Source organism: Aphelocoma coerulescens, chromosome 1A (assembly GCF_041296385.1).
Source record: "Aphelocoma coerulescens isolate FSJ_1873_10779 chromosome 1A, UR_Acoe_1.0, whole genome shotgun sequence".
NCBI classification, from domain to species: domain Eukaryota; kingdom Metazoa; phylum Chordata; class Aves; order Passeriformes; family Corvidae; genus Aphelocoma; species Aphelocoma coerulescens.
In genome coordinates, this window is record NC_091014.1 from 63,911,117 (window position 1) to 63,936,597 (window position 25,481).

Consider the following 25,481-nt stretch of genomic DNA (forward strand, 5'->3'; position numbering starts at 1 on the left):
AGTCTTTTCAAGTCATCAATGCATTTTAATCTCTTCTCCCATTTACCCACCTATCAATTATTACTTCCTTCAAAATGTGTTTAAACCCCTACATATGATGTCAATAGGATTGACCAGCTTGGTGAGTGATTGAATTTTTTTTTTTTTCTTAAATATTGGTTTGATATGCTCCCATCAGACCACCACTGATAGTTAATAGATATATTTGTAGTGGAGTGTCGGAACCATGGGAGCAGGGTTTGCTTGTGTTCATGACTTTTGTCTATATCATCCTCCTCATTGTCCCAGCTCCTTCTCAAGCTCCAGCCAGTTTTGTAGGAAAAGAGCAGTTTGTCTGGACTACCTGTGGGCTTTGTGATCAGTGGGACAGTGTTAGCTGCTTGGTGTCCATCCAGGTCTCAGGCTGGAGAGGGTGAGCTGCACCCACCATTCCTTCAGCTCCAACAGTAATTTGGGTCTCATTCTTCTCTAGGAAGCTGCTCATTTGCAGCAATAATTAATGATGGGAATTAATGATGATAAGGTTAATTGTAAGCACAGAAAACTCATCTTTTTTAACCCGGAAAAGTTCTATGTGGTCACCTATTCGCAACTCATGTATTTTCTTTGCAATATTTACTATTACATCTGGGGAAACAAAGGTCCTATTCATGTTGCAAGAGAGTTTGGGTAGTTTCACAACTGAAGAATTTTTTTAACATTTGTAAACCAGAAAACAGAAACGAGGCATCAGGTCATGTATATGGGCCATAGTTTGGCAGACATTTACACGTATGGCCAAATTTCAATTGGAACTTGATTTCCCCTGACTTCCAGGAAACCTCAGCGTATGTTAAAATTAACTCTGCTGCTTTGAGGTGATAGCAGCACTGCATGTTTGCATGGCTTGATAAACAACTGCGTGTGCACCAGAAGTATTTTGTTGACTGCGTTAAGGTCACACATCTGTGCTGATCCATTCACCAATGGAGAAAAAAAGTTTTCGGTGCTGCTGCTGGACTAAATCACCAAGTGCTGGCAGGCTGCTGGGGTCATGTTGCTGGGCAGATCATCAGGTGTTGGCCAGTCACTGAGGGCTGCTCACAGAGCAAAAATGTACAGGACAGCAGACTCACCCTTCCTTCCTTCCTTCCTTCCTTCCTTCCCCAAAGTCAAGACAACTGTCTCCTTGATGAGTCTGTAGGGTTACAGCTGACCCTGCTACAGGACACCGTGGGGCTTCATAGGCCAAATTGTCACTTTTTCTCATCCCTCCATCTTCTTCAGCATTTTCTCCCAAACCTTGACACTCTCACAACTGTTAAATATATTTTTTTAACAATCTTGTTTAGCTGAAGTAAAATGATAGCTTATTTCAATTTCAAAAAATAACTTTTCTTTACACTTGTTCCTAGCTGTTTTTTTTTTTTTTTTTTTCTTTTTTCCAGCTTTGGTGGCTAGCTTCTTTGGCAAATGGATGACACAGTGAATTGCCTGAATCTATTATGTGTCTGTGAACACCAAATCCCTAGATTGCAACACCAGCCCAATTCTTCACTCTGCTGGAAGTCATCTTAAGAGGTGGGTAGAGTTTAAGATTTTAGGAAGAAAGCCAGAGTTACACTCTACCAATATTAATTTCATGCATTCATGCCTGCATTCTTGATTCTGTAATTGGGCGGTGCTTCCATCTCCACCCATATCCTGCCTTGATGCATATCCACGTGCAGATGACAGCAGCAGGGACAGGTAAACCAGTCAGCTTGCAGGCTGAGTCACCCCAGGAAGGGAGACTGTCATCTGGCAACTAGGATGGAGAAGAAGGAAGTGTGCCAACCAAACAGGAGATCTGAGCAATGCATTGCGCCCCACATGCCAAAACAGAGGTTGCACAATGTTGGCCATGACAGAGAAATGTGGAGAAGAACACAAGAATGCATTTCCAAAATAGCTTTCATAGTAGGAATTAAGAAATACCAAAACTCAGTCTATTTCTTTTCATGGACCACTTTAATACTGAAGATGAATATAGCAATCAAGAAATGGATAGAGCAATGGTGTAGCATCACCCTCTCAGTATTTTTGGTCACTTTTATATGGGTGTCTTTTCCTCTGCATGGAGGCTCAAAAGCGGGATCACAAACACAATTTATGAGTATGGAGCAATTAGGCCATTTGTTGGATTGTACACACAATAAATTGCTGTGAGTAATGTGCTATTAGCCTAAGCATTAATACCCTCCCCACTTCTGATGCAAGTAGCCACTGGATTTCTGCTGGTCAGGAAGATGGCAATCACATGGGGAAGTGCCAGACTCCATTGCTCCTTGCAATAGGTTGATCCTCAGTTTTGCTGAGTTGCTATCTTCTATTTTGATTTTTGATTTTTTTTCCCCTCAGAGTTTTAGAGTTATTTCAGTTGTTAATTTTTCCATGAGTCCTCAAGTGACTGCTGCCAACTTAACAATTTCACTTCTGTTCTTGTTCCAGCTTTTTCTTATGTATCTTGCTTGGCTTAAGTGCTTGTATTGTCACTTACAGGTTAGCAACCTTTTTTTAGTAAAGCAGACGTGGGGTCACACAGCCTACCTAGGCCTTGTGTTAAAATAGTACGAGTGTGAAAGATCTACCAATATGGTGGGAGACAGATTGATCTGTACTTGTTGTTTGATGTATTTTTAAGTACCTTGCTGGCTTAAACATGTGGGTCTTGCCAGATGGCAAAAAGACTCAGAAATAGATCTTGACACAAACACCATGCAGGGTCAGATGTGCTATATAACTGATGGTATCAGTGATGCTCTTTGTAATGCCCAGCAGAAAAGTCTGGGAAGGATGAACTTCAAAGGCAAAATACCTAGAAATCAGTGAGGTGAAGCTGAAAAATCCAGTGCCGCATGATATTCTGACTTTGATCATGCTCAGATTCGTAAGGATGTGAAAAAAATCACTGTGAGGATAATTAATCATTGGCACAGGCTGTTCAGAGAGGTCTGGCACTCTCCATCCTTGGAGGTTTTCCAGATGTGGATAAAACCCTGAACAGCCTGGTCTGAGCTAAGTATTGACCCTGCAAGGAGAGAGATGAATGTACCAGGGACCTCCTGAGTCCCCTTCCAGCTCAGATCACTCAGTGATTCTGTAAGGTACTTTTGGAGCCAAGATGAGGTGGAGAAATAGTGTTACAGAGGGAAAATGTTCAGTGGGACATTTTCCAGTATGCCCACGTCTCTGTAAAGCTTGACTGCTGCCATCTGTGTAAGGTGATCCTGTCTCTCTCCAGGTCCTGTCCTGGTGTTCCTAGTCTCTCTCCTAAGCTAGTGCTGGCCCTTGTCCAACATCTCTGTGAGCTGTTTCAGCTCACCAACCTGAGAGAAGATGATTTGCTTTTTAACTGGTTGGCTTTCTGCTGATTTAGTTAGCTGAACTACTTCCCTAAGAGACAGATGAGCACCACAGCATGAGGAGGAGGTGGGAACATGTGGTTAACATTGGAAAGAGTCAAGGGTGGGCAGGGCCCTCTCAGTGGGAGTGAGCCATTACATTTGCCTTGCTGCTTCAGGAAAACAAAGTGATATATCTGCAGCAGCTTTAATATGGGCAGAAAAAATTGGGTAAGCGCAAAAATGGTGCATCATAAAGAAAATAATAACTCAGAAATAAAAATTCTATAGTGCTGAGACAATGAAAAGTGTCAAATTACATGAAGGAACGTGACAGTAAACAAATAAAGTGACAAATAACATCCTTTGTAAAGATGCAAAGGAAAGATGAACAGAGATGTATCAAATATCTAACACTTGAAATTGAAACTCCTGCCATGGTAGGAAACCACAGATCTTGTTTACCACATTGCAAAAATCCTGTGTGGGTAGTTTAAACAGGAAATGGGCTGATCAAAAGCAATGATAGGGAACTACGAACAACAGAGATAATACAGATAAGCAAGGCATTTTAAAGAAGTCAGCAGCAGAAAATTAGCCCTACTTTGACATGAGATTCTGTGACATGAGATGATGTGAATCTCTTTAAAAAGAGATTGCCATTGGTGTGGTGATGATATTAGAAAAGCAAGTTGTAGTCCAGTAGGTAGCAGCAAAAACACAATGAAAGACATTTTGGTTGTAGTAGAAACGCTAAGAAGAGACCACGATGTCACTGCAGGAGTAAAATTTAAAAAGTTGTTGAAAAAAACCTAGGAAAGAATGCCAAATTTTTACAAGAGGAAACATGGAGTTGTTAAAATATTAAAATGTGAGACAGGGAAAGTATCTCTCTGCCCTATGCTATAAGGGAGGTCATTTGCACTGGAATACCGCACAAGATGACACAGAATTGGAAGAGAGCAGCCTCTGGACTCAGGCCCAGAAAACCAGATATTCATGCAAAAGAGCATCTTGAAAGAACACGTGGAAGGACATGCTTTGCTTATCACCACTTCCATTGATTAGTTTTTCAGGTTGCTTGACGTGGGCCTCAGGGATGCCTTGTGGAACTTCAGCACTCAGCTCTTACTCCATCATCCCAGCATTGCAGAGAGGAGTGGATAGCTGCATCTGGGAGCCCATCTAAGTAAGAGGCTGGTTCACTTGGAACACTGGTGTGAAACAAGGCTACACTTGCTTTCTGGGGCTGTTTAGCATTATCACACATAGCTACAATGTGGGCAGCATGAGCAGCAGCATTCCGTGGGGTGGATTGCACATATCTTGGAAGCGTAAATTGTGCTAGTAGCACTGCATTACTGAGCCACAGACCTGAAAAAACCTGTGAAGATACATAAACTAGCAAAAAAAGTAAGCCAAACAGGATTCAAAATCAGTTATCAAAGCAAACATCTCTGAAAGCTTAGTACCAAGCATCAAAGCCATGCTAGAAAACACAAATTCTAGGAAAGCAGAGCTTGCCAGTCCTGTCCATATCTCACTTCTGAGTAATCAGGAAAGAACTGACAGTAAAAATAGGAGAGTCTTCCACCACTCATACTCATTTCAGCATATGGAAATTTAAGATATTCAGTTCCAAAATGAAAAAAAGATTTTTTAGAATTATTATTTACATATAATTACAATGCTAAAATAGATCCTGAGAAACAGAAACATCAAAGATGATAGGAAAATTAGACGCCTTGAGAAAAAGAAAGTGCCTATGAAAAAGTCTGAATGCTGGTCTCAGTGTGGAGTAGAACTGCCCACCACCACCTCTCCTTCCACCACAGTCAGCAGTGAGCATGGGATATAATTGTTGTGCACTCTCTGAATGGCAATCCTCAAGAATTCCCCCCAAGATGATCCTATGTACGTGAAGAAGACCCACCTGACAGGAATGATGGTCATCAATCCCAACTGTGTGTGCTAGAAACAACAAGGATTGACAGTAAGCAATGGAAGACGCTGCCTTCCACAGCAAGAATAACAAGGGCTGCTAAGAGGATCCAATACGTTCTCCATAAGTGGTTTGTTTGCTCTTCAAAGCAAAACTTGCATTAGCTAGGTTGCCACTGGAGGTAATAGTCATGAACCTTACCAAAGGGTAGGAAAATAATGCTCCTGCTCCAGAAATGCAAAGAGTAGCTGATGGATGTCCAGGCTAAAGCACTGTACTAAATACCTCAAGGAGCCAGGGAAAACATCTTGCCAAGGCATCACTGTGTAATTGCTGCAGCCATGGTGGACTGGGGAGAAAGTCCATGCCAAGAAGAGTTGGCAGGTATGGCAGGTAGCAGCAAATAAGGTAGTCATGCCACAGTGGAAATTACTTGACCCCTGATTAAAGGGGCTTTGCCTTTCATGTATCTTCAACGTATGTCGAGTCCACTGGTGTCATTAGCACTGATGGTTTATTTTCATTATCTAGACTGAATGAGAGATCTTTAATCAAACTGTGTTGTATTAGAGACAGTTCTGCTGTTTAACCATAAATATTTGGGTGTGCAATCTGGTGTTGATCTGCAAGGTTATTAATATGTATAAAATAAGTAGTCCTTTTTTATTTGCATCATCTACCAAGTTGTTTCAGCTTATAAAGTTTGAGCTTAGATCTGAGCATGCTTTTTGAGGTGATCCCTTGTTGAAATAAGGGGGCACATTGAATACATTCAGGATAAATTGTTTCTGCTACAATTCCCAGTCATTTTCTTAGCCAAGTTTTAACACAAAAGCACTAAATCTATGCTTCTTTAGAAAAGTAAATCTCGACAGTCTGTTCTCAGCTTTCTTCTACATTTGTCATAATATCAAGCCCACACATAGCCCAGATTCCTCAATGGTAGCTGGTGAAAGTTTTCCACCTTCTTGTGCTATAAATACTCCTGTGTCCTGAGCAGCAGCCTGTGTCTGTGTTTTGAGTACAGACTGCTGTTATTTTAGATACCTGCCTCCATAAAGGAGCATCAGTGCTTCTTACATGTCTTCATAATGAGAATTTTTTCACTACTTTCACAGAAGCTTAACCTCATTTCCAAAATGAGGTTGTTCTTGTTCTCGAAGTTAAATAACTAAATACATATATATATGTGTGTTGTGTACAAAATGTTGGGAATCCATCCATCAAGACCCATATGTATTTATATGTATATAGTGGTTGAAGTAAAGAGTTCGTTCAGGAGGGACTCATAAATGTGTGCCTTCTTTCAAGCATGAAGATAAGTTTCATGTGTGTCTACACACTTTTCTGAATAGGGGTGCATCGAAGAACAGGCTTATTTTCTGGAATCAAAACCTTGACTGAAATGTCAGTGCTTGGATCCCTTGCTGCTTGCAAGGCTGACAGCAGCAAGGGGGTATAAACCATAGCTCACACTGGCCTCACCAGTAATATAAGGACACACTGCATGTAATCATACATCGTGCTGTTCCTCAGATGAGACCATGTGCTTTAGTAACCCGCCTTTATGCAGCGGAAGCATCAAGATGAAGGTCATGGGTCCCAGAACACAGCTGTGATGAAGCAAATCCACATTGTGACATTCAAATTTGTTATATAATTAGAGCATTCAATTATAGACTGAAAGACATACTTAGACTGTATTAGAATATTCTCTGATGTAAATGAGGTTGGGTTAATTCCCTAACAGGCCGGGCTGTGACAAGAGGTGGAGATAAGCTCCCAGCACTAACTGGGGACAAAATTAAGCAAGTGGCATTCTTGCCTGCCCTGCCTCACCTCCTCCTGTGCACTGGTCCTATGGCCATGACAGCCAGCTCCATGCTGAGAGCCCCTGCCACAGAGAACAACTGGACAATGTCCACCTTTTGTTGAAATTTGCTAATAAACGATTTCTCCTTCGGGTTCCAGCTGCAGCTCTGCCCTTGTGCAGGTTACTGGTTGGGTGGAGCAGCCGCAAGCACTGGGAACAGCTAAGACTCTCCAACAATTTCAGTAGTTTTCTTTAATTAATACTGGATTAATTTCATGTCTGAAAACAATAAGTTTTGATAGGAGACCTTGTTTCTCTAGGCTGATCTGGCAGGTTCAGCCATAGCTTACGTAAGCTGGAACATTAAGGCTTGTTTCAAAGAGAGAGGGAATGCGAGCCAAGACACAAATATGGGCCCCTATTTTCCTTTGAAAAATATTATTAGCTTTCCATTTTCCTCTTAGGCAGCAATAAGCTACTCCTCTGAGTGAGCAAAGGGTCCTTTGTATTTTGGAAATATCTGAGGAAATTACCATGGCATTATTGTTCCATAAGTCACTTCCAAAATATTCTAGATCTCACGCAGAGATGGAAAGAGTCTGTGACCAGAGAGAAGAGAGTCTGTGAAGAGACTGCACAGCCTGAGATTAAATGTAAGGGCAGCAGGCACAATGTCCAGAACAGATAAATCAGGGTGACTGCACAGTTGCATTCTTGTTTTTCCACTGTACTAACAGAGAGCGCAAAATAAGCCTGTATAGCAAATACATGAAAAAAACCATACTGGAAGAAATATTTATGTTGTATTAGCATATTCACCGCTCTAAATGAGTTTGGGCTAATTACTTATCGGACCAGAATGGGATAAGCAGGGAGATAAGCTCCTAATATCACATTAGAAAAAATTAATTAAGCAGAATAAACATAATTTATTTGATTCTTCTCTTTCCTGTTTCAATTGCTTTACTTAGCAATCTCAGTAATGTTCTTTAACAAATTCTTTATTTATTTTCTTAAACAGAAAAAAAAGAAAAATTAAAACAAGCTGGAAAGAGATTAATTTTATCCTGGTTCCTTGTTCTCCTCAGCAGATGAACAACTGCAGTATCAGCACAGATTTCTGCTAATTGAGTTAATGGACTGCCACTACCAGTCACAGGTTGTCATCCTCTGAGTAAAGCACTCCCAGAAGAGGATTGCTGATGGGCACTGGTGAGAAACATGAACTGAGGATTTGCTTGTTGGCTGGGATGGCAAGTAACTGGATAGATGTATATTCCAGATATAAGGTAACCCACTGTGTCTCCTCCAGCCTCTCACCATCCTTGTCCCTTTTCTTTCCCCACTTCATTCCAGACCCCATCTTCTTCTATAGGAAGTCACAATGGATCCCAGCTCCTGATCTCCCAATCTCATTAGCTCTTTGCTCACTCCCCAATATGACATTCTTTGCTTCCAATCTACTTGGCTGGACCACCCTAACTCCCCAATTCCTTCTTATGATGCCATTTCTCATCTAGAGTAAGTTTGGTATCCAGTATCTCTGTCTGAGAAGTTCTTCACAGTGCATTTTAACAGCTCTGTACTCTTGATTTGGGCATCTGTGTTGCTGGGACCTGAGGAAGGGAGACCCCTGCTTTTCCTTTGTTGACTAGACCTCTTACAGCTCATGTCCATCCACAGCAAATGAAACCTTTTAGGAAAGTGTTCTGTTGAAATCAAAGTCATCTTTATTAAACACACAGAGTGACTTTTCAAATACCTGTCACTGACACAAAATCTGTCTTCTATCAGCTTTTAAGTCGTTACACCAAACTTGCAAGATGTAGGCTTTGTCACAGAAAACACCAGAATTTTTAACCACAGCACATTTTCCCCTACAGCCTGTCAGACATGTCTGAATTGTTTTACACTAGTTCCCCTTGAGAATATATGTCAAGTAAAAAGTCCTGAATGATACAATTTCATATTGTTTAGACAGGACAGTGGTATTAATGCATTTAATCTTATAAAAAGCATTCTAATATCTTTAGTGACCACAATACAGACTTTTATTCCTTAGAGAAGATAAGGAATGTCCTTGCAAACAAGAAAAATTAGATCCTATTGTGCCAAGGCCTATGTTCTAAGTAGTTCAAGGTGACCAGTGTACAGCTCAGACTGTTACATAAAACAATTTGCAAAGATCAGTGAGAATTAAACACAAAATGACAGCTTCTTTAAGAAAACAAGACCCAATGAAAAGCCCCAAGGACTATGCTGGAATCACGTCCAGAAAAGAGAAAAAAAAGTGAGACTAGACTCAGCAGTGCTCTGGCAGAGCAGTTGAGAGAAGACTCTTCAGTCAGGTGCAAGAAGTATGACACTGATAATGTGGGTGATTATGATGAGATTTATTGCTAATACAGTACCTAAATATTGCCAATGCACTGTATAATACCAGCAGGTCTAAAGGGCTGTAACATAAGCAGGTACAGCTGGAAACGTGCAGGTTTGCAGAAAGCACAATTGCAAAGCAGCAAAGCACCCACGGAGCTACTTGAGGATTTTATCTCCACATGTGGCTGGATCTTAGCCCTGTTACTCCCCTGTCCAAAACGGAGTGTTCCCATCTTCGGGCTGGATGTACCCTTGCAGGTGTCCCTGCTGGGGTGGGATCCACCTGGAAGCTGCCCTGCAAGCTCTGGAGATCAGTTTGCCCAGTTGGCCCAGTCTCCAGGAGCATTTTGTACCCTTTTGCAGGCCCACGTGTACCAAGGTCAATCACAATCGTCACCATTCCCCCATCTCTGGAATGCATTAATTATGCAAGCATCCAGACAGTTCCTCCTGCAATTCCCACCTGGTGTTCTTATCTTAGGATAAATCACATTCAAAGTCTGCATGGGAGAGGGGGGTGGTGTGTGTGGAGGACACACTCCTAGAACCGACTGTTTTTTGTGACCATCACAGGGGCAAAATTGATACGGTAAACATTGTTAATGAGCAAAATCATGAGTGGGTGGGCTATTCTGACTCCCTGGTGACCCAAATCTTGAGCTGCAAGGATGCTTTATTTGATCCAAACTGCAGAAAGATAGGTAGGTGGCAGAAGCACAACTGGCTGGTTTGTGCTTTTCCTTCTCTTGCTGGTTCTTTCTTTTTTCACGTGTGTTTCCCTTTGTTTTCTGTTTGAGAAAAATCTGCTTGAAACATTAAAGATATGTCCTTTGGAGAGCTGCTGTGATGCTGTTAACAGCTTCCAAAAAGCTATGTTAGAGACAGCAGGGCATTGCTGCAATTTCCATGTTTCCATGTAACCAACAGTCAATAGGTTGTCCTGAAGTTTTTCTAGCAATGAATTTGCTATTCAGTGCCAACACCAGAGAGAGAGGCTGAGTTCCCTGCCCCTGCAGCTCTTGTGCTGTCTTTGTCCCTTGCCCATACGACCATGTCTCTCCAGGGGAGGACTGGTTCTGTCAACAGCTCCAGTAGAAGTTCCAGCCTATCTCAGTGAACTGAATAACTCTCTTTTCTGAAATAGAAAACCCAATTCTTTGTCTTTCTTACTATATCTAAGCCTGTTAAAGAATGGTGCTTTTCTCACATAGACTTTAAATAGTGAATGAAAATTGGAGTTTTAAAATTAAAGCCTTATTTTTCTGCATTCTAAGTACTTTTATTCTTCTTTTTTTCCCTTATATTTTTCTATCTTTAACAAAGGGTTTAAAAGATTTTGTGTGATCCATATTGCCACAGGAATAAACAAGCATTTGAAACCTCAAACCCTATCCAAAGCTTGTTTAGCAATATAATTTTGTTACAGTGACACAGTACCTTTAATTCATTTGACCCTCTGGGTCTGTTTGCTTTACTGAAATTTGACTCAGCAAAGTTAAATCCCCTCGCATCATTGTGCAAGACAACTCATTTTATGTTTGGATACAAACCAATTCGCTGCCAAAGCTGCATAATCAACTCCTGCCCTGCCATTCCAGTTAGTACTCATAGGGCTGAAGGGAAAGGGAAATTGTGATGGTTGAATAGAAATGCACCTAATTTCTAGGGATGCTCGGTGACTATCAGAACAATAGATGGTGTATTAACTATTACGTTTACCAACACTCTTTTTCCTTGGCATACTTTATATATTTACGTAAGAGGATGGCAGTCTACTGCCACTGTATTGTGCAGAATTCTTGAATGGACACCATGAAGTAATATTTTTTTTCCCCTAAATTTATTTTTACTTGATATTTGGGAAACTATTCTGTAATGATAAGCTGTGGAACAAAATCTATAAGACAGGGCATTTTCTGTACTTGAAAGATTTCTCCATATGATTGTAAATAAGAAAATGATGGAAATATCTATTCTCTTTTTATTCCATATTGTTCAGTCAACATGGTTTTCTCTTCCCTCTTGCTATATACTCATGTGCAGATTTTATTTTGTCTCTGGTTCATTTTTAATATTTTTATCTACTAATTATCAAACAAAACAGAGCAATCAGTTGTTTAAGGATGTGCTGGAGCAAATCATTATAGAAAAGTTATATTTATTTCCATGTTCAGGCTATGGAAGGCTAGCCAGGGATATCTCTTTCCACTTAAACATTTAAAGTCCATTGGAAAAGAATTACGGGTTGGTCAAATAAGGTTTTTCTTCTCTTTTTTTTTTTCCTTCTCTATTTTGTGTTAAACATTAGAATCCATGAAAAACAGCCTATTACTGTAAGCCATAAAGCAGTTCTCTCCCTCTTTCAGAGAAATCTACTTGAAATGTGTGCAGCCTTTTTGATTTCCAGGCTCCTAGTCTGGGCAAACAGATGGAGTGTTTCTCCCTGGGCTGTTATCTTCTTTTCCTCTTCTCCCCTTTGAGCTAAGCCATGCTCCCTGTGCAACCCAAGAGGAAGGACTTTTAACCCAACACACAGCATCAGCTCTGGCTGAGCAGATCACAGAAAGTTCTCAGTACTCTTCAGACACAATACACCAGCTCTTATGGACCCCAAAGCATAGGTGCACATCTGCCTTGTTTCCTTGCACTGCCTGATTACATTTCCAGCCTCTGCCAAGCTGGTATGGCCACAGAACCACAGCCTAAAGAGGGAAGGACTGAAATAGTGCTTTCACCAAGACCAAGGTATATATGAGAGGTAATCATTGGCTGCTTCTAAGTCTGAATCACTCAATTTTCAGTGGCTTGCAATATCACTAACACAGTTTCTTTTTCCCACTACCTTGTTAAATGGAAGAGACCCTTCTCTTTTATTTGAAACATTGGTTTTCTTCAGCTCCCTATATTTCCTCTAAAAGTCCTTAGGCATTTTTCTTAATAGAACTCTGTGCCTCAGCTACTGCACCTCATAGGCAACCGTATAAGAAGAGTGTGGTACATCTGATATGACTCCAGCGTGTCTCTGATCTGACACAGCCCTGTAATGCTGTTGGGATGTGATTGCTACATAGCAGTCAGCACCGAGCTAGCACAACACTGGGGGGAATCTTAGAGGCTGCAACAAGAATGCAGCAACATTGGGAAGAAGGCAGTGAAGTGTGGCAAAATGTGAGTAAAGAAATGGAAAGACTGAAATGGAATATTAACAGTAAATACACTCAGGAAAAAATATCGGAGGGCTCCTACTCTCTGCAGACATTGGAAACAGATACTGACAATGATAATAGATGATTTTTTTCTTTGGTAATGCAAAAGAATGTATGTAAGAAAAATGAGGTAGGAAAATGAACACAAAGCATTAACAAATGCACCTGAAACTGTGAAAGGTGTTGGACTGGCATCATTCCAGTGGCAAGAGAGGAATCATTAACTTGAGCTACTTAGTATTCATATCAGGGCAAAACCGTAGAAAACTACAGAATGGAAAAAATTCTGCACTGGTCTAATGGGCAACTAGAAATAATTTAAAGCAACTTCTATGTTATCTTTTACAAATCAGTGGACAACTGATTATGCTGTTACGTAGTTTTATCACAGCTACCTCCTTTTATCAGAAAATGGTGGGGGTTTTTAAGCTAATGTACATTTCTTTGACCACTCCTATTTTGGTTGTTCAGTTTCTCTCTAGGGAAAAAGAGTTGTCATGTTCATTGCTTGATACTGCTGCTATTCATATCTGGTTTTACATTAATTCTTCTCAGTTTGTCACTCACCTGTGATTAATCAAGCAGAAACTAAGAAATAAAATGATGTGTTTTGTAAAGGTGAACTAAGGTTTCAGTAACTGTGAAACTGTGGGTAGGAACACTGTGACAGACTGTCAGGAATTCCAACTTGGTCTAGTTCTAGCTCCTTTAGTGGAGTTATGCTGAACCATATTTTCTGAGAATCTGAATTTTAAGTATCCTTGCTATGTTCTTCATAATACAGTGTAATCTCTGTAGGAGTAATAACTTGGGAAATTTTTGCTTTGGTCAATATCTGAAATGAAAATTATGTCATTAGCTGTGAGTTGTCTCCCAGGGCAAAAATACACAGTTATTACTTGAGACCTGGAAAAAAAATTGCAATATTCTCCTTCTTTTAATATTTTACTAGATGATGATAATGGCAAATTAGAAATTACTTCTGAGTTCCAACTTCATTTTAACATTTAGGATATCTGCCTGCTGCACATTTAATATGATTTCCAATTACAACAGTATGTGAGATACCTCAGTATTTGAGGTCCCTCACAACAGGCCCATGGGACAGGAAAATGCAATTTCTGTGCAAATGCAAACAGAGCTATAGACTGTTCTCCCCAGGGAAGTATGTGATTGATACATGTACATATATAAAATATAGATATGTATGTTATATATATATGTGTACGTGTGTATATCTATAAACTCCATCCAGATGTGTTTAAGTCCAGAATATGTCTCTGATGCATGAACCATAATCTTTGATCCTGTATCCTGAAATGTCAAATGATAATCTCTAAAAATATATTAAAATTCATTATACTCTTGACATGTTACTAAAATGTTCCTTTAGGGTATGACTTGTTTGAATAGAAGTACAAGAAATAAATTAAGCATTTATTTACTTACATATTGCCCAGAGTTCTATCGATTTATGAAGAAAGCAGATCTGGAATGCTGCATTGCACAATTTCCTAACGCTGCAGTTAGATTTTCACTTGTATTTACAGACTGGCTTATTTTAAAATCTATTCAAGCACCGGAAAATCATAAATATGCAGCTCCACAGATCTGGAGGTCAGGTTCCTGTGACTGTAATACATAGCTTCTTTTGGCAAAGATCTCCAGTTTAGGGTCAAACTCTGCTTGCTTTTCTCACGTTAGATTTAGGATGGAAACACGAGTGAAGGAGCAGGTTTTGTCACAGTATTGTACGGCTGCACAGTGCTGACTGCTCCAAACATGAGCAAAAAAATGTACTGAGGTTGTAATTTAAGAGGGGTAGAATATGACAGTACTTGGTAGAAATATTTCGAAGGGGTGTATCAGCAGGTTCATGGTTTCATAGGAAATCTAGCTGAAATATGCTTGATATATGGCTATTTATCCCTCCTTACCAGAACTTCTGAAGGCTCATAGTTGAAGCTTCATTTTTACTCCTCTAATAATACTAGAAATTTTAAATAAAACGAGTCAACAGGTATAAAAGCTGGTATCAGCCATAACACCTTCAATTTCTGATCGTAAGTGCAATTAAGAATCACCCCTTTATTTTAAATCCAGAGGCAAGCATGACTGAGAAGCTGCAAAGTGGACATCATGGTACCATCAATGCTCTGTAACTCTCTTGTGATGGGACACAGGAGAGCTGCCACTAGCATAGTCATTGATTTTTGCAGATTCTCTTTCCTGCAGCCAACAAAGTATGATAACCCCCTCCCCCACTAAAAAACTGGAACACGTAGCAGTGCTGTGTTCAGGGCATGACTGAACATTCGAGCAGCTGAAGTGGCACCACTTCATCACTGGCACTGTTGCCAAAAGATTTGTATATCACATCGTAACCCCAGGAAGGAATTTCTGTACAGCTGGAAATTGCATGTGGAAAAGCAAAGGCAAAGTGAACTTTGCCTATCTCCCAGCCTTCTCCCCCAGATATTAACCAAACACAAAGATTTAAAAAATGGAAATGCTCTTAGGTGTTCAGCATTTGCCTAGATCCATAAACATCTTGAGGTAACTGAGAGCAAAATGTGTGGGGTTTAGATATTATCTATCCAAAGGGCCTATATATATCTACTCCCTTTAACTTCATTATAATACCCTAAGAATTAATACCAGAAATAGTTACATTATCATATAATCCCCTAAGAATTAATACCAAAGATAGTGATGGCAGAATGAACAAATCAGAGAGAAGCTTGGGATACCTCATCCCTCATGTCTTGGGGCTGAAATGAGTCATAGTGCCATGTCTCCTATGGCAAAGAGGACTTTCATAGCTGAGAGGCCAGGCAAGAGTCTTGAAATTTCTGTGCAGCAGTCTTGAGGTCTATCCAGACACAGATGGTTGAAGGACTCAGAAGGTGTTATTCCAAGTAACACAGTCCTATGTCTATCCACCATGGCTTTTAACCAGGATTGTGACTTGTTTATCCTCTATTTTGTTGTCCCACCCTCTATTCAGGGCTGTTCAGAGAAGTTGTGTAATAAAACAGAAGAGTTGGTTGGCTCCAGCTGGTCCTGGAGCCTGTTATCCAGTGTGGGTTTGGTTTAGTTGTGGGCACAACCCTTGGGACACAATGAGAGAGAAACTCAAAATACCTCAGAGGCTTTTGAAGAGCTGAACATTTTATTTACTAGTTAGTTACCACTGCAAATAAAAATTTTAGTACCCAAGATAAGATTAGTTTATCTTTCTGCTAGGAAATTTGTGGCATGCTCCTTTGATTTAAACTGATAGACTCTAAATTTTCTAATAAGCTTTGCTTTTTTTGAAAATCAACTGTCTAAAAACAGCAACATGTGAAAGCAAACCAACCCTTCTTATTTTCCCTGTAGGTATAGGCAGAATCCTATCTCCAAACAGCGTTAAAGAAAGTTTTCAATGCCACTTTTCTATTCCTGTTAGTTCAGCATAGCCAACAGTAAAGGCCTTGTTGACATTAGGCAAATGTGCAATGATGCAGCAAAATCAATTTAGTCACACTGAAGCAAATCCTTCACACAGATGTAATGCCTGTGTGCAAAGTAGGGCATTTCTGAATATATGCAATATTTAAAATGAAGTGAAAGAGAGAGATCCTATTCCTCCCAACTGATTCCTTAATGTAATTCATGTAGATGCCTCTGAAAGCCTAAGTTGAAAGAAAGGGACTTTCTGGTCAAAAATAAGGGTTTGTTAGGAGTTAGTGTTGATCAGGAAGGAATATTATGACCTTTAAATTGCAAGCTGCAGAGGCTTAACAGATAGAATAATACTTTTAAAAATACCCTTTATTAAGTGAGTATATTTGACCTCAAAATCACTAGGAAAAGAAATATGTGATTGCATAACTGCATTATATGGTTACTTTTCAGAAGAGAAGTGAAAATTAATGTGTTTTTGGTCCTGGACTGGTTTTAGTAATTTTATGTGATCTGCTGTCAACAAGAGGGAAAACAAACCTCTGATGCTCAATAAGACTAAGAAGAGAACAAAATGTACCTACTGTGGGTATTTAAAGTTCTCTGGGCAAAAAATGGCACAGCCTGTGAAGGCATTATTGAAAAACAGGTGGGGTCAGCAAGGGAGGTGACAGTAGGAATAGCAGTAATGAGGTAATGACCATCTTCCTTTGCAGTCCGCAGAGGTTTGGGGATTTTTTTTTTCTTTCTCTTTTTTTAAATAAAAATGCTTTAGAAAACTGTAAGGTTGAAGTAAAAGTTTTAGCAATTTTGTGTCTTTTCCTCCTTTTGGAGGAAAAAAGTTCCAGATACTTCATGTGGCAGTATATAATTTATTTAACATAGTAATAAATGAAATATCAAAATCCAAACAAAATACATGTATTGAAAGCATAACTTTTAATCAAATCCAGACTATGTTGCAATACTTCTCTTTAAAATTATTTTAAATTTGGGGAAACTCTTTCCCAATCTGAATGGAAGTGCACATTCTGAAACCTGGGAACCTTTTTGTTAAGAGAATCTTTGATTCTCCTTGTAGCTAAAGACTCATGCTAGGGAAGTGAAAAGATATCATGCAGGGCTTCTTTTCCATGTGCATTCACCTACTACCTGACTGTTAAAGCAACATTTTTCCTCCTCCATTCTCCCTCAAAAGGAAGACTACGAAGTCCCTTTTCAGGAATGAAGTCAGGGCAGAATCTCACCGTGGTGGATTACAGTCTCCCAGCAGAGCCAGGTGACTTGAGGAAATGTTGTTTTGTTCATACCTTACCAGGAGCTGGCAGTGCTTCATTTTGCTCTAGCAACAATGCTAACAAAAACCTGAGTAGGAAACCCTCATGAGATAAGGAATCACAGGATATGCTGAGTTGGGAGGCACCCTCAAGGATCGTTGAGACAGGGCAAGGGAAGTGCTCATGCAGTTAGGGAGCAAAGCAATCAATTATTACTGAATTTCGAAGCCACAGGTGATACAACTATACCCCCTGCTTTATAATTACTGAGATTCATCAACAGAAGCTGTGGCCCCCACTGGGCAATTCCCAAGTTCCTTGAAATGAGTCTAATACCCAATGAGGTTACTTATGCTGCTGCAGAAAGATATTTCTGGCCTTTTATGTGTCAGAAAAGAAACTGAATATGACAGATTTGGAGCTGGCCTGTGATAATTTAGGAATATGGTCTGTTGGCCTGATTATTTGGTTGAATATCTGGGTTTAACTCATCAGAGGTTAGCTTGCAGTTGCATTCTTAAATTATCAGAGCTGATTTGTGCTTGTTACCCTGGGATGCCCCACTTCCATTGATGCTGCATAGCCAGGGAGCACAGGGACTTTTGAAGGGGAAGAGGTTAAATTTTGAACCACAGCATCTCTATATGGACAGGCCTAGCATCCTCCTCATCCCTAGGAGAGACACAGGGTTCCAAAGGTCCATTGGGAATTAGAGATGCTACCTGTAAGTGACTGATAAAACAAGTGGATAGAGCACTGTTGGGAGACATTAACTGGGATATGTTCATGTATATCTAGGCTGTTTCCACGTGTTTGTGGTACTTTCTACGATAGTGAACCCTAAAAAATATCTTTTGGAAGAAAAAGAGTCTGTGAATACCACAGTCATTTTCATCATTTTTTATCTAATACTGGGCGTTCAGAACTGGCCTGTTGCTTCTCCATTTAGGCAAGCTCCTTTTCACTGAAAGGAAATCTAACAGGATGAACCCAGGGTTAATTTACAAAAGCAGTGTCTTCTCTGACCATGAGATCAATAGGAAACTGTGCAGAGGTGATGTTATTCCATAGTTTACAGTGAAGGCATGCTGGGTGGAGAACTGGAAACATGACATGGCAGCTGGCCCACTCCAGAGTGCTGGATCCAGCCTTATCTCTGGTGAGCTTCCAGCTGAAACTGGTCAAGTGAATCTCTTCTCAGTTGTGAAAGTGTCCGTTGTTATTTGCCAGGTGCTGGAGAAATATTTTATTTGGCTAAAGAGCATATATAATAGGACACAAAAAAGGTTTCCAAGAAACTATCCTCCAGCCTGGAAGAAAAGTTTTATGTGTGTGTCTGTGTATGTTAGGTGAGTGAAGTATAGAAAACAGAAAGGTGGGAATCCTAAGAAAATTACCTGAACCTGAGGTTTTTCTCACCCTCTCCTTACTGAAAGGAAAAGTAGTAGTTTACTACAGCTTGATGGGTTCTTGATTGTGGCCAAAAGGCAGCCTACAGATCTAAGCCGTATTCTAGATTAATTTCTAATTCAACCATAAGAGCTAGTGAGGCACTATGCTCAACCATTGGTTGTTCCAGATGTTTTAGTATGTAAAGTTCTCCTTCTTCACTGTTGCTGGAAAGGTTAATATATTACATTTCCCTAACCATGAATTCCTAATGCATTTATCTTGCTTCCAGTGAATATATTTTATATTTTACGGGTTTCGCTCAACAGGAAAACCAACCATATATTAAGATGTCCATTTCTCAAAAGAACACAGACCAGTAAATTCTGCATATTCATCCTCCCAGTGACTGCTTCATGTTGCTGTAATACAGCCTGGCCAAAAAGCTGCCAGATCTACATCTTGGATGACTTCTGTGGCAAAAGCATTTTTCAATGACACATGTGGAGTACTGAGTCTCCTCCCCACCTCCTTCACTGTTGCCACATAAAGGTTAAATTGAGCTGTCACACTGCAAAGCCCCACGGCTTTATTTTGGTCTGGAAAAAACCCCAAACCTTTGGAAAGAGACTCTTTAGTGTCACATGGCTGTTTTAAGAGGAGGAAATGCACATGTTGATGTTTAGGGACAATCTGGGAAGGGCTGCATTTGTAAGGCCAAGTGACTGACTGCTAGAAAATCTAGAAATACAGGGAAGAGACAAACTGAACCAGGGACAAAAGGAGGAAATTAGAGCCAGCAAGTAAATTCTAAGTGCAAAGAGCTTCTAGTTATGAGATCTCCATTGAGAAGTTCTTCAGTGCAGCTGGCAGCCATTTCTTTCTGCAGCTGAAGTTTCTGAATGATAACATTTGTGGAGTATATCACAGGAATGTAGATTACAAATGGCAAAGATCTAGATTGCAGCCACAAAGTGTGTATCTGAACAGAAGGCAAAATGCTTCTGGAATTTGCTTTAAATGGGATGTCCAGAAGAAGCAGAGGATGTAGTAAAACTCACAAATTGTGAACAGAGGTAACGAGTAGCAGAGCAAGCTTTGAAGTTCTTGTGAGTGTGGAAGAGGGAAGCAACCTCAGCTTCTGGATGTTTCCTGTAGCTAGTCATCTTGATTTCTAGCTATCATCTTGTCACCATCTTCATTCTTTCTTCATTGGTTTGACTCATTCCAGTGAAACACTGGAGAGCCCAAAAAGTTGTCTTCTCAGAAACTACACAAAACCATCAGATGTTTTCAGACTAAAGCAAGTACAGCACATATTGCCCCGTTGTGGGCTTGTCTACGTGACCTTTTCCAACAGCCCCAAGCCAGCTCTGCCTGTGTTTCCTGGTGGCCAGGTGTGGTGTAGCTGTGGCCAAAAGCCGTGCACCCAAGTGACTATAACGGGATGCCACTTCTTTCACGGATCGTTGTCACATTTTGTCTAAACAATGTGGTTACATTTAAAAGCTTTTTCCCTCACTCCCTTGTCTTCATGTACTGAATGATTAGTTCTCTCAGGGTGGTTTTTTCTGTTCCTCCATTTAGTTCGTCCTTAAATTCAAATTATGCAAGTTCAAACTTTCATTTTAAATCAGATGATGTTCAGATGCCATGCAACTACAGATTTTACAGCACAGTTTGAGCGAGCTTTGCAAACATCCCAAGCAAACAAATTTTGCAGGAAACATAATCCTATTATTTTACTAATCTTTGGGACACTGCCTCAGGGGATCATCGTTTGCAACGAAGTGTCTGCTCTGTTCCTTCACAGGGTGATCTTTGTACCATTACACAGTATTGCTATTTTCCTGTGTTGACATCTGTTAGAGAAATAGTTTATACTAGTTACAGAAGCCACCTAGTTTGATGATCTTATGACTTGCTATTACTCCTCACAAATGTATTACTTACTGGGTTTCTGATCATGCTTGCTCTTAATACTAATCAACCATTCTCCAGTTGTTGCCTGTTCCCCAACAGACCCTTTCTAATGTCGTTTTTGATAATTTTCACCTTGCAGAACCTGTACTACTCTCCCTGACTTTAATTCCAGAACCCATTACATCATTCACAGTTGCATGCTCTCAGCCTGTTAGCTCCTGTCACAATGGATTGTTAGCACATCATCATAGGGCGTTGGATAGCTAAACCGGTGGGGGGCAGGAAAGAGAACTACAAGGCTTTATCCTACCACTTTGCGACTCTTAGCAAAGAGACAGAGGTAGCTGAACTGCAAGACAGAAGGTGTACTTCAGGAGACTGCTTCTGGAGGCATTTTTTCCCTATGTGTTGGCAGGTCAAGGGTTGAGAATGCATGGCTCGTCTCCTCCACTGACAGTCAGAGAATGACATTTCCCTCTTAACAATTGCTTGTAAAGCCAAATCCGTTCCTCATCCCCAAAACAACCTGTAGTATCGTTCTCCTGTTATCATGATAAATTATGCATGTGAGACATGCTGAATCATGACAATGCTCCTGTACACAGTTGTTCCTTGTGCTGAAGAAATTCGTATTTTGTCATGTACAGCTTTTTTTATGGTCCTATTTATTATGGGACCGATGTTAGGGTCTTGATGAAATTGCAAGGAAGTGGGAAGTACACTAGCTGCTCTGGGAATTTAGGCACAGACATCTGGAATATTCTGAGGAGCTTGGATCAGTTTATGGTTGACCAATGTGTAAGCAATGCTCTGTGTCTGCATGCATACTTCACAGAATCTCACAGAATTTGGGTTGGAAGAGACCTTAAATATTATCTGCTTCCACCTCACCCTACCATGGGCACATCACCTTCCACTAGACCAGGTTGCTCAAACTCCTGTCCTGGTAGATAACAAAGAGAACAGAAATTTTCCGTTTCCCTGAAGTTGCTGGATAGAGCTTAAAGACCAACTAACAAGAAAAGATAAAAGAATGTAAAAGTGCACACAGGATGATAAATGTAGCTGGAACCAGTAGATAAACAGATAATGAGGAATATAGTGGCTTTTTTGGCACACTTATGTAACAAGAGGCAACAGCGCATGCCCCAAGAGAAGTTCAAGGAAAGGTCATCTGTAACAGTGGGGGCCCTCAGTGAGCACAACCACCTAAGACCCCTTCAGACAACCCTCTAGGACCATTAAAGGACTTCCAGTAGGAGGCAGCCGCATGCAAATTCTATGAAAAGTGATGTTTATGTATTAGGCAGGAAGTACACTGTAATCAATATGTATGATCATGATGGAATAAATACCTTGTTGTACCTTCAGGACACACATCAGATTAATGGAGCTATCTTTCTATGTGTCCAGTGCAGTAGTAAAGAATGTCTGCTGTCTCATACTCAAAATTGTGTTAGAAAGTTTGTTTTCTAGCTGATTTCAGTATCAGTCCAACATTGCCTTGAACACTTCCAGGAATGGGGCATTCACAAATTCTCTGGGCAGCCTGTTCCAGTGTCTCACCAGAACAATACTTAACGCCTTTGATTAAATAAAATGTTGTGTCTAAACCAGAATTGTACTTTCCTGTTGTATCTTTTCAGTTGTTCAGTTGTTCAGAATCACCAGTTAGCTTCAGTCAGGTACCGTGGCTGCATGTGGTGGTATTGCTGTGATCCACCAAGCCATCTGCACACAGGGCAGGGAGAAGGGCAACCTCTTTTAATGCCCTGTCCAAGGGACAAAGGTCTTTCACAGAATCACAGAATGGGTCAGGTTGGAAGGGACAACAATGGGTTATCTGGCCCAACCTCCTGTCTCAATCATGGTCATTCTAGACCACATCGCACAGGATTGTGTCCAGACGGTTCTTGAGCATCTCCAGTGAGGGACATTCCATACCCTCTCTGGGCAACCTATTCCAGAGCACAGTCACCCGCACAGTAAAGAAGTTTTTCCTCATATTCAAGAGGAACTTCCCGCCCTTCGTCTCACCCGGACAGAGCCAGCTTGCCACCCAGCCGAGAGAGGGCGGTCACTGATGCCGGGGAGAAGGCGGTGCTCCCAGGACGGGGCGGGGCTCGCGGGGCGGGGCGGGGCTCCGCGGCCGCCGGGCCGGTTCCTGCGGGGCGGGCGGGGCAGCGCTCGCCGCACGTAGCGGGGGCGGGGGCGCGGTCCCGGCGGGGCGGGGCGGGGCGGGCCGCGGGCGGTCGTTGGCGGCGGGCGCGGCGGGGCGGCCGCTGCCGGGGCGGGCACACAAACACCGCGCGGGGCGGGGGCCGGGAGGCGGTGGCGGCGCGGGCGGGAAGCGGCGGGGCTGCCCCGCCTCCCTTCGGCTCTCCGGCGGCGGCCGGCGCAGGACAATGGAAGAGGCGGCAGCGGCGGTAGCGGCGGCGGTGGCGGGGGGGCCGTGCCCGGCGGAGCGACCGGGGGCAGCGGCGGCGGCGCTGAGCGGGGAGAACGAGGCCGAGAGCCGGCAGGGCCCGGCGGAGCGCGGCGGGGACGCGGCCCCGCTCAACCTGTTGGACACTTGCGGCGTGTGCGGGCAGCCCATCCAGAGCCGGCGGCCCAAGCTGCTGCCCTGCCTGCACTCAGTGTGCCAGCGCTGCCTGCCGCAGCCCGACCGGTACCTCATGCTGCCCCCCGTCCTGACCCTCGCGGCCGCCGCCGCCCCCAAGGAGCCGCCACCGGCCGCGCCTCCCTCCTCGCCCGTCTCTTCGCCGGCCTCACCCCTGCACTGCACGCCCGGTAAGTGGCCCTTCTGCCGTACCCCCCCTTGCCTGCCTGGCCCGTGAGCGCCTGGCTGAGGACTGCTGCCCCCTCCACCCCGCAACCCGGAGGCCTGTGAGTCGCGATTGGTGCGGGGAACGGGGAGCTGTCGCGACCGGGTGCTGTGGGCGGGGTGGGGGTGCCCGGCCGCGGAGCTGCTGGGGCACGGAGCTGTCGGGACGGGCTGTGCTCGCTGCTCGCCAGCGCCAAGGCTGGCGGCGGGGTTGTGCTTTGGTTTGGTTTGTTTTAATCGTTATTTTTTAAATTTCCCACCTCGGAGGGAAGGCAGAACTATTGTGCTTTCCCAGGACCTCTCTGTGTTGATGGAGAGGCGCGGTGAGAGCCGGACCCCGCTCCCCGCGCCGGGCCGTGTGTGCGGGGCCGGGCAGCCCTTCTCGAGGGAGCCGGGAGGCTTTGGCCCCTGGCCGGCGGAAAACCTGAACACGGGCTGATAACAGGGCACAAAAACGTAGCGAGAAAACAGGCTTTTTTTGAGTGACGTTTGGAGTGTGGAGCGCGGCCGGAGGGGAGTCCTGCAGGTGTCATCCGCCGTGCGCGGCGCTCGGCCGGGAGCGATCCCGCGCCTGGGCGGGGACCGGGGCGGCCGAGCAATAATAACAACACTTGTCCGCGCGATGGGCAGCCTGGATGGCTCTGCTAATGCATTCATGCACCACTTACTTGCTAATTGCCTTGCCGAAGGGAGAATGCCACGAGGAAGTTTTGTTAAGCTCCTATACTGACATAGTAGCCTGTGTCAGTGTATTTGAAAAGTACAGATCGCTGTAGAAGATGTGGAATAAGCTCCTCCAGTTTGAAACTACTTTCCTAATGTTTTTGATTTTTTTTTTCCCCTAGCCCTCTTAGGCTAGGTCTAATGGATCACTTAGTTTTGTTAAAGGCAATTTTATCTTAGAAAAAAGTGCGAACACTCATCCTGTAGTGGAAGCTGATCAAGGTCTTAGAAAAACTTGAATAGAAAAGAGGAAGTGTGATGGAATGAGCTAATCCATAGGTAATAGAGGAGGTTGTTCTCACTGGGATGTGTAGTGGGGGCTCAAGGGAAAAGTAGTAGCTCCAGGTTGACCGTTCTTAAGTCCTTTAAGTGTATCTAGGAAAATTTCATCGCACTGCCAGAGTTCTGACCAAAAGATTACAACTTGAATATGCAAAGTGTTTGCAGCAATTCGTAACGGAAACGCCCTCTTGAGAGAAAGGAATATTTGGGACAGTTAGAGATTTGCTTCAGAATATCTGAGAAAGTCCCAAGTATGTTAACAGGGTATGCTGAGCCTCTTCATCTGTGTGGATGTCAGTGTTAGTATATTCATTCCGTCTTTAAGCATGTAATGTATGTCATAGTCAGGCTGCCTAACCAAAAGTTACAGAATGGGAAAATCTGTGAGACCTAAAGCCTATATACTTAAGCTTGGTTGATTCACAACATGTTATTGCTCATATGTCTATGAGTAGAAATGGGAAATTCTGCATGGGAGGAACAGAAAAACACAGACTCTGCATTATGATGAGGTATTTCGAGATTAGATACTTGGAAATAGAAAAGAGGGCATAGATACAAGCTCTGGAGTTCACAACATAGTTTAAGAGGTGATATCATCATCATTGTCGTCTGAGATTTGAGGTCATGAACAGCTCAGGTCCATTCCCAGCTGCTCCATATAAATATAGCAGAAATAGGGATCTGTAGCTGAATGAGGAATGAGATGTATCATAAGAATGAAAAGATTAGTGCTGTTCAAACATCTGCTTGATAATGAATCATAGCAACAGTAAACTTGTAGCTCTATTCCCTCCTTTTGATTGTGAGTTGGTTCTGTATGAATGACTTTCACACTACATACTCCTCCTCATTCTACACATACTGCACTTTTGGTGATAATTATTTTTACCCTGTTGACTTATGCTTCCATA

At 42.3% G+C, this 25,481-nt stretch overlaps 1 protein-coding gene across 7 annotated transcripts in view; it reads left to right on the top strand.

Moving 5' to 3' along the window:
* Positions 1-25,481, top strand: part of TRIM24 (tripartite motif containing 24) — a 172,895-nt gene that overhangs the window by 90,667 nt on the left and 56,747 nt on the right. For 4 of the 7 annotated variants that reach the window (XM_069003209.1, XM_069003205.1, XM_069003207.1 and 1 more), the window contains exons 7-9: positions 1,428-1,560; positions 4,431-4,551; positions 8,206-8,329. In XM_069003209.1, the coding sequence (XP_068859310.1) occupies positions 8,320-8,329 (10 nt within the window). In that variant the 5' untranslated portion in view covers positions 1,428-1,560; positions 4,431-4,551; positions 8,206-8,319. Of the gene's footprint in view, positions 1-1,427; positions 1,561-4,430; positions 4,552-8,205; positions 8,330-23,103; positions 23,529-25,481 lie in introns of those variants that run through there. The other 3 variants (XM_069003206.1, XM_069003208.1, XM_069003203.1) reach the window with 3 other exon arrangements.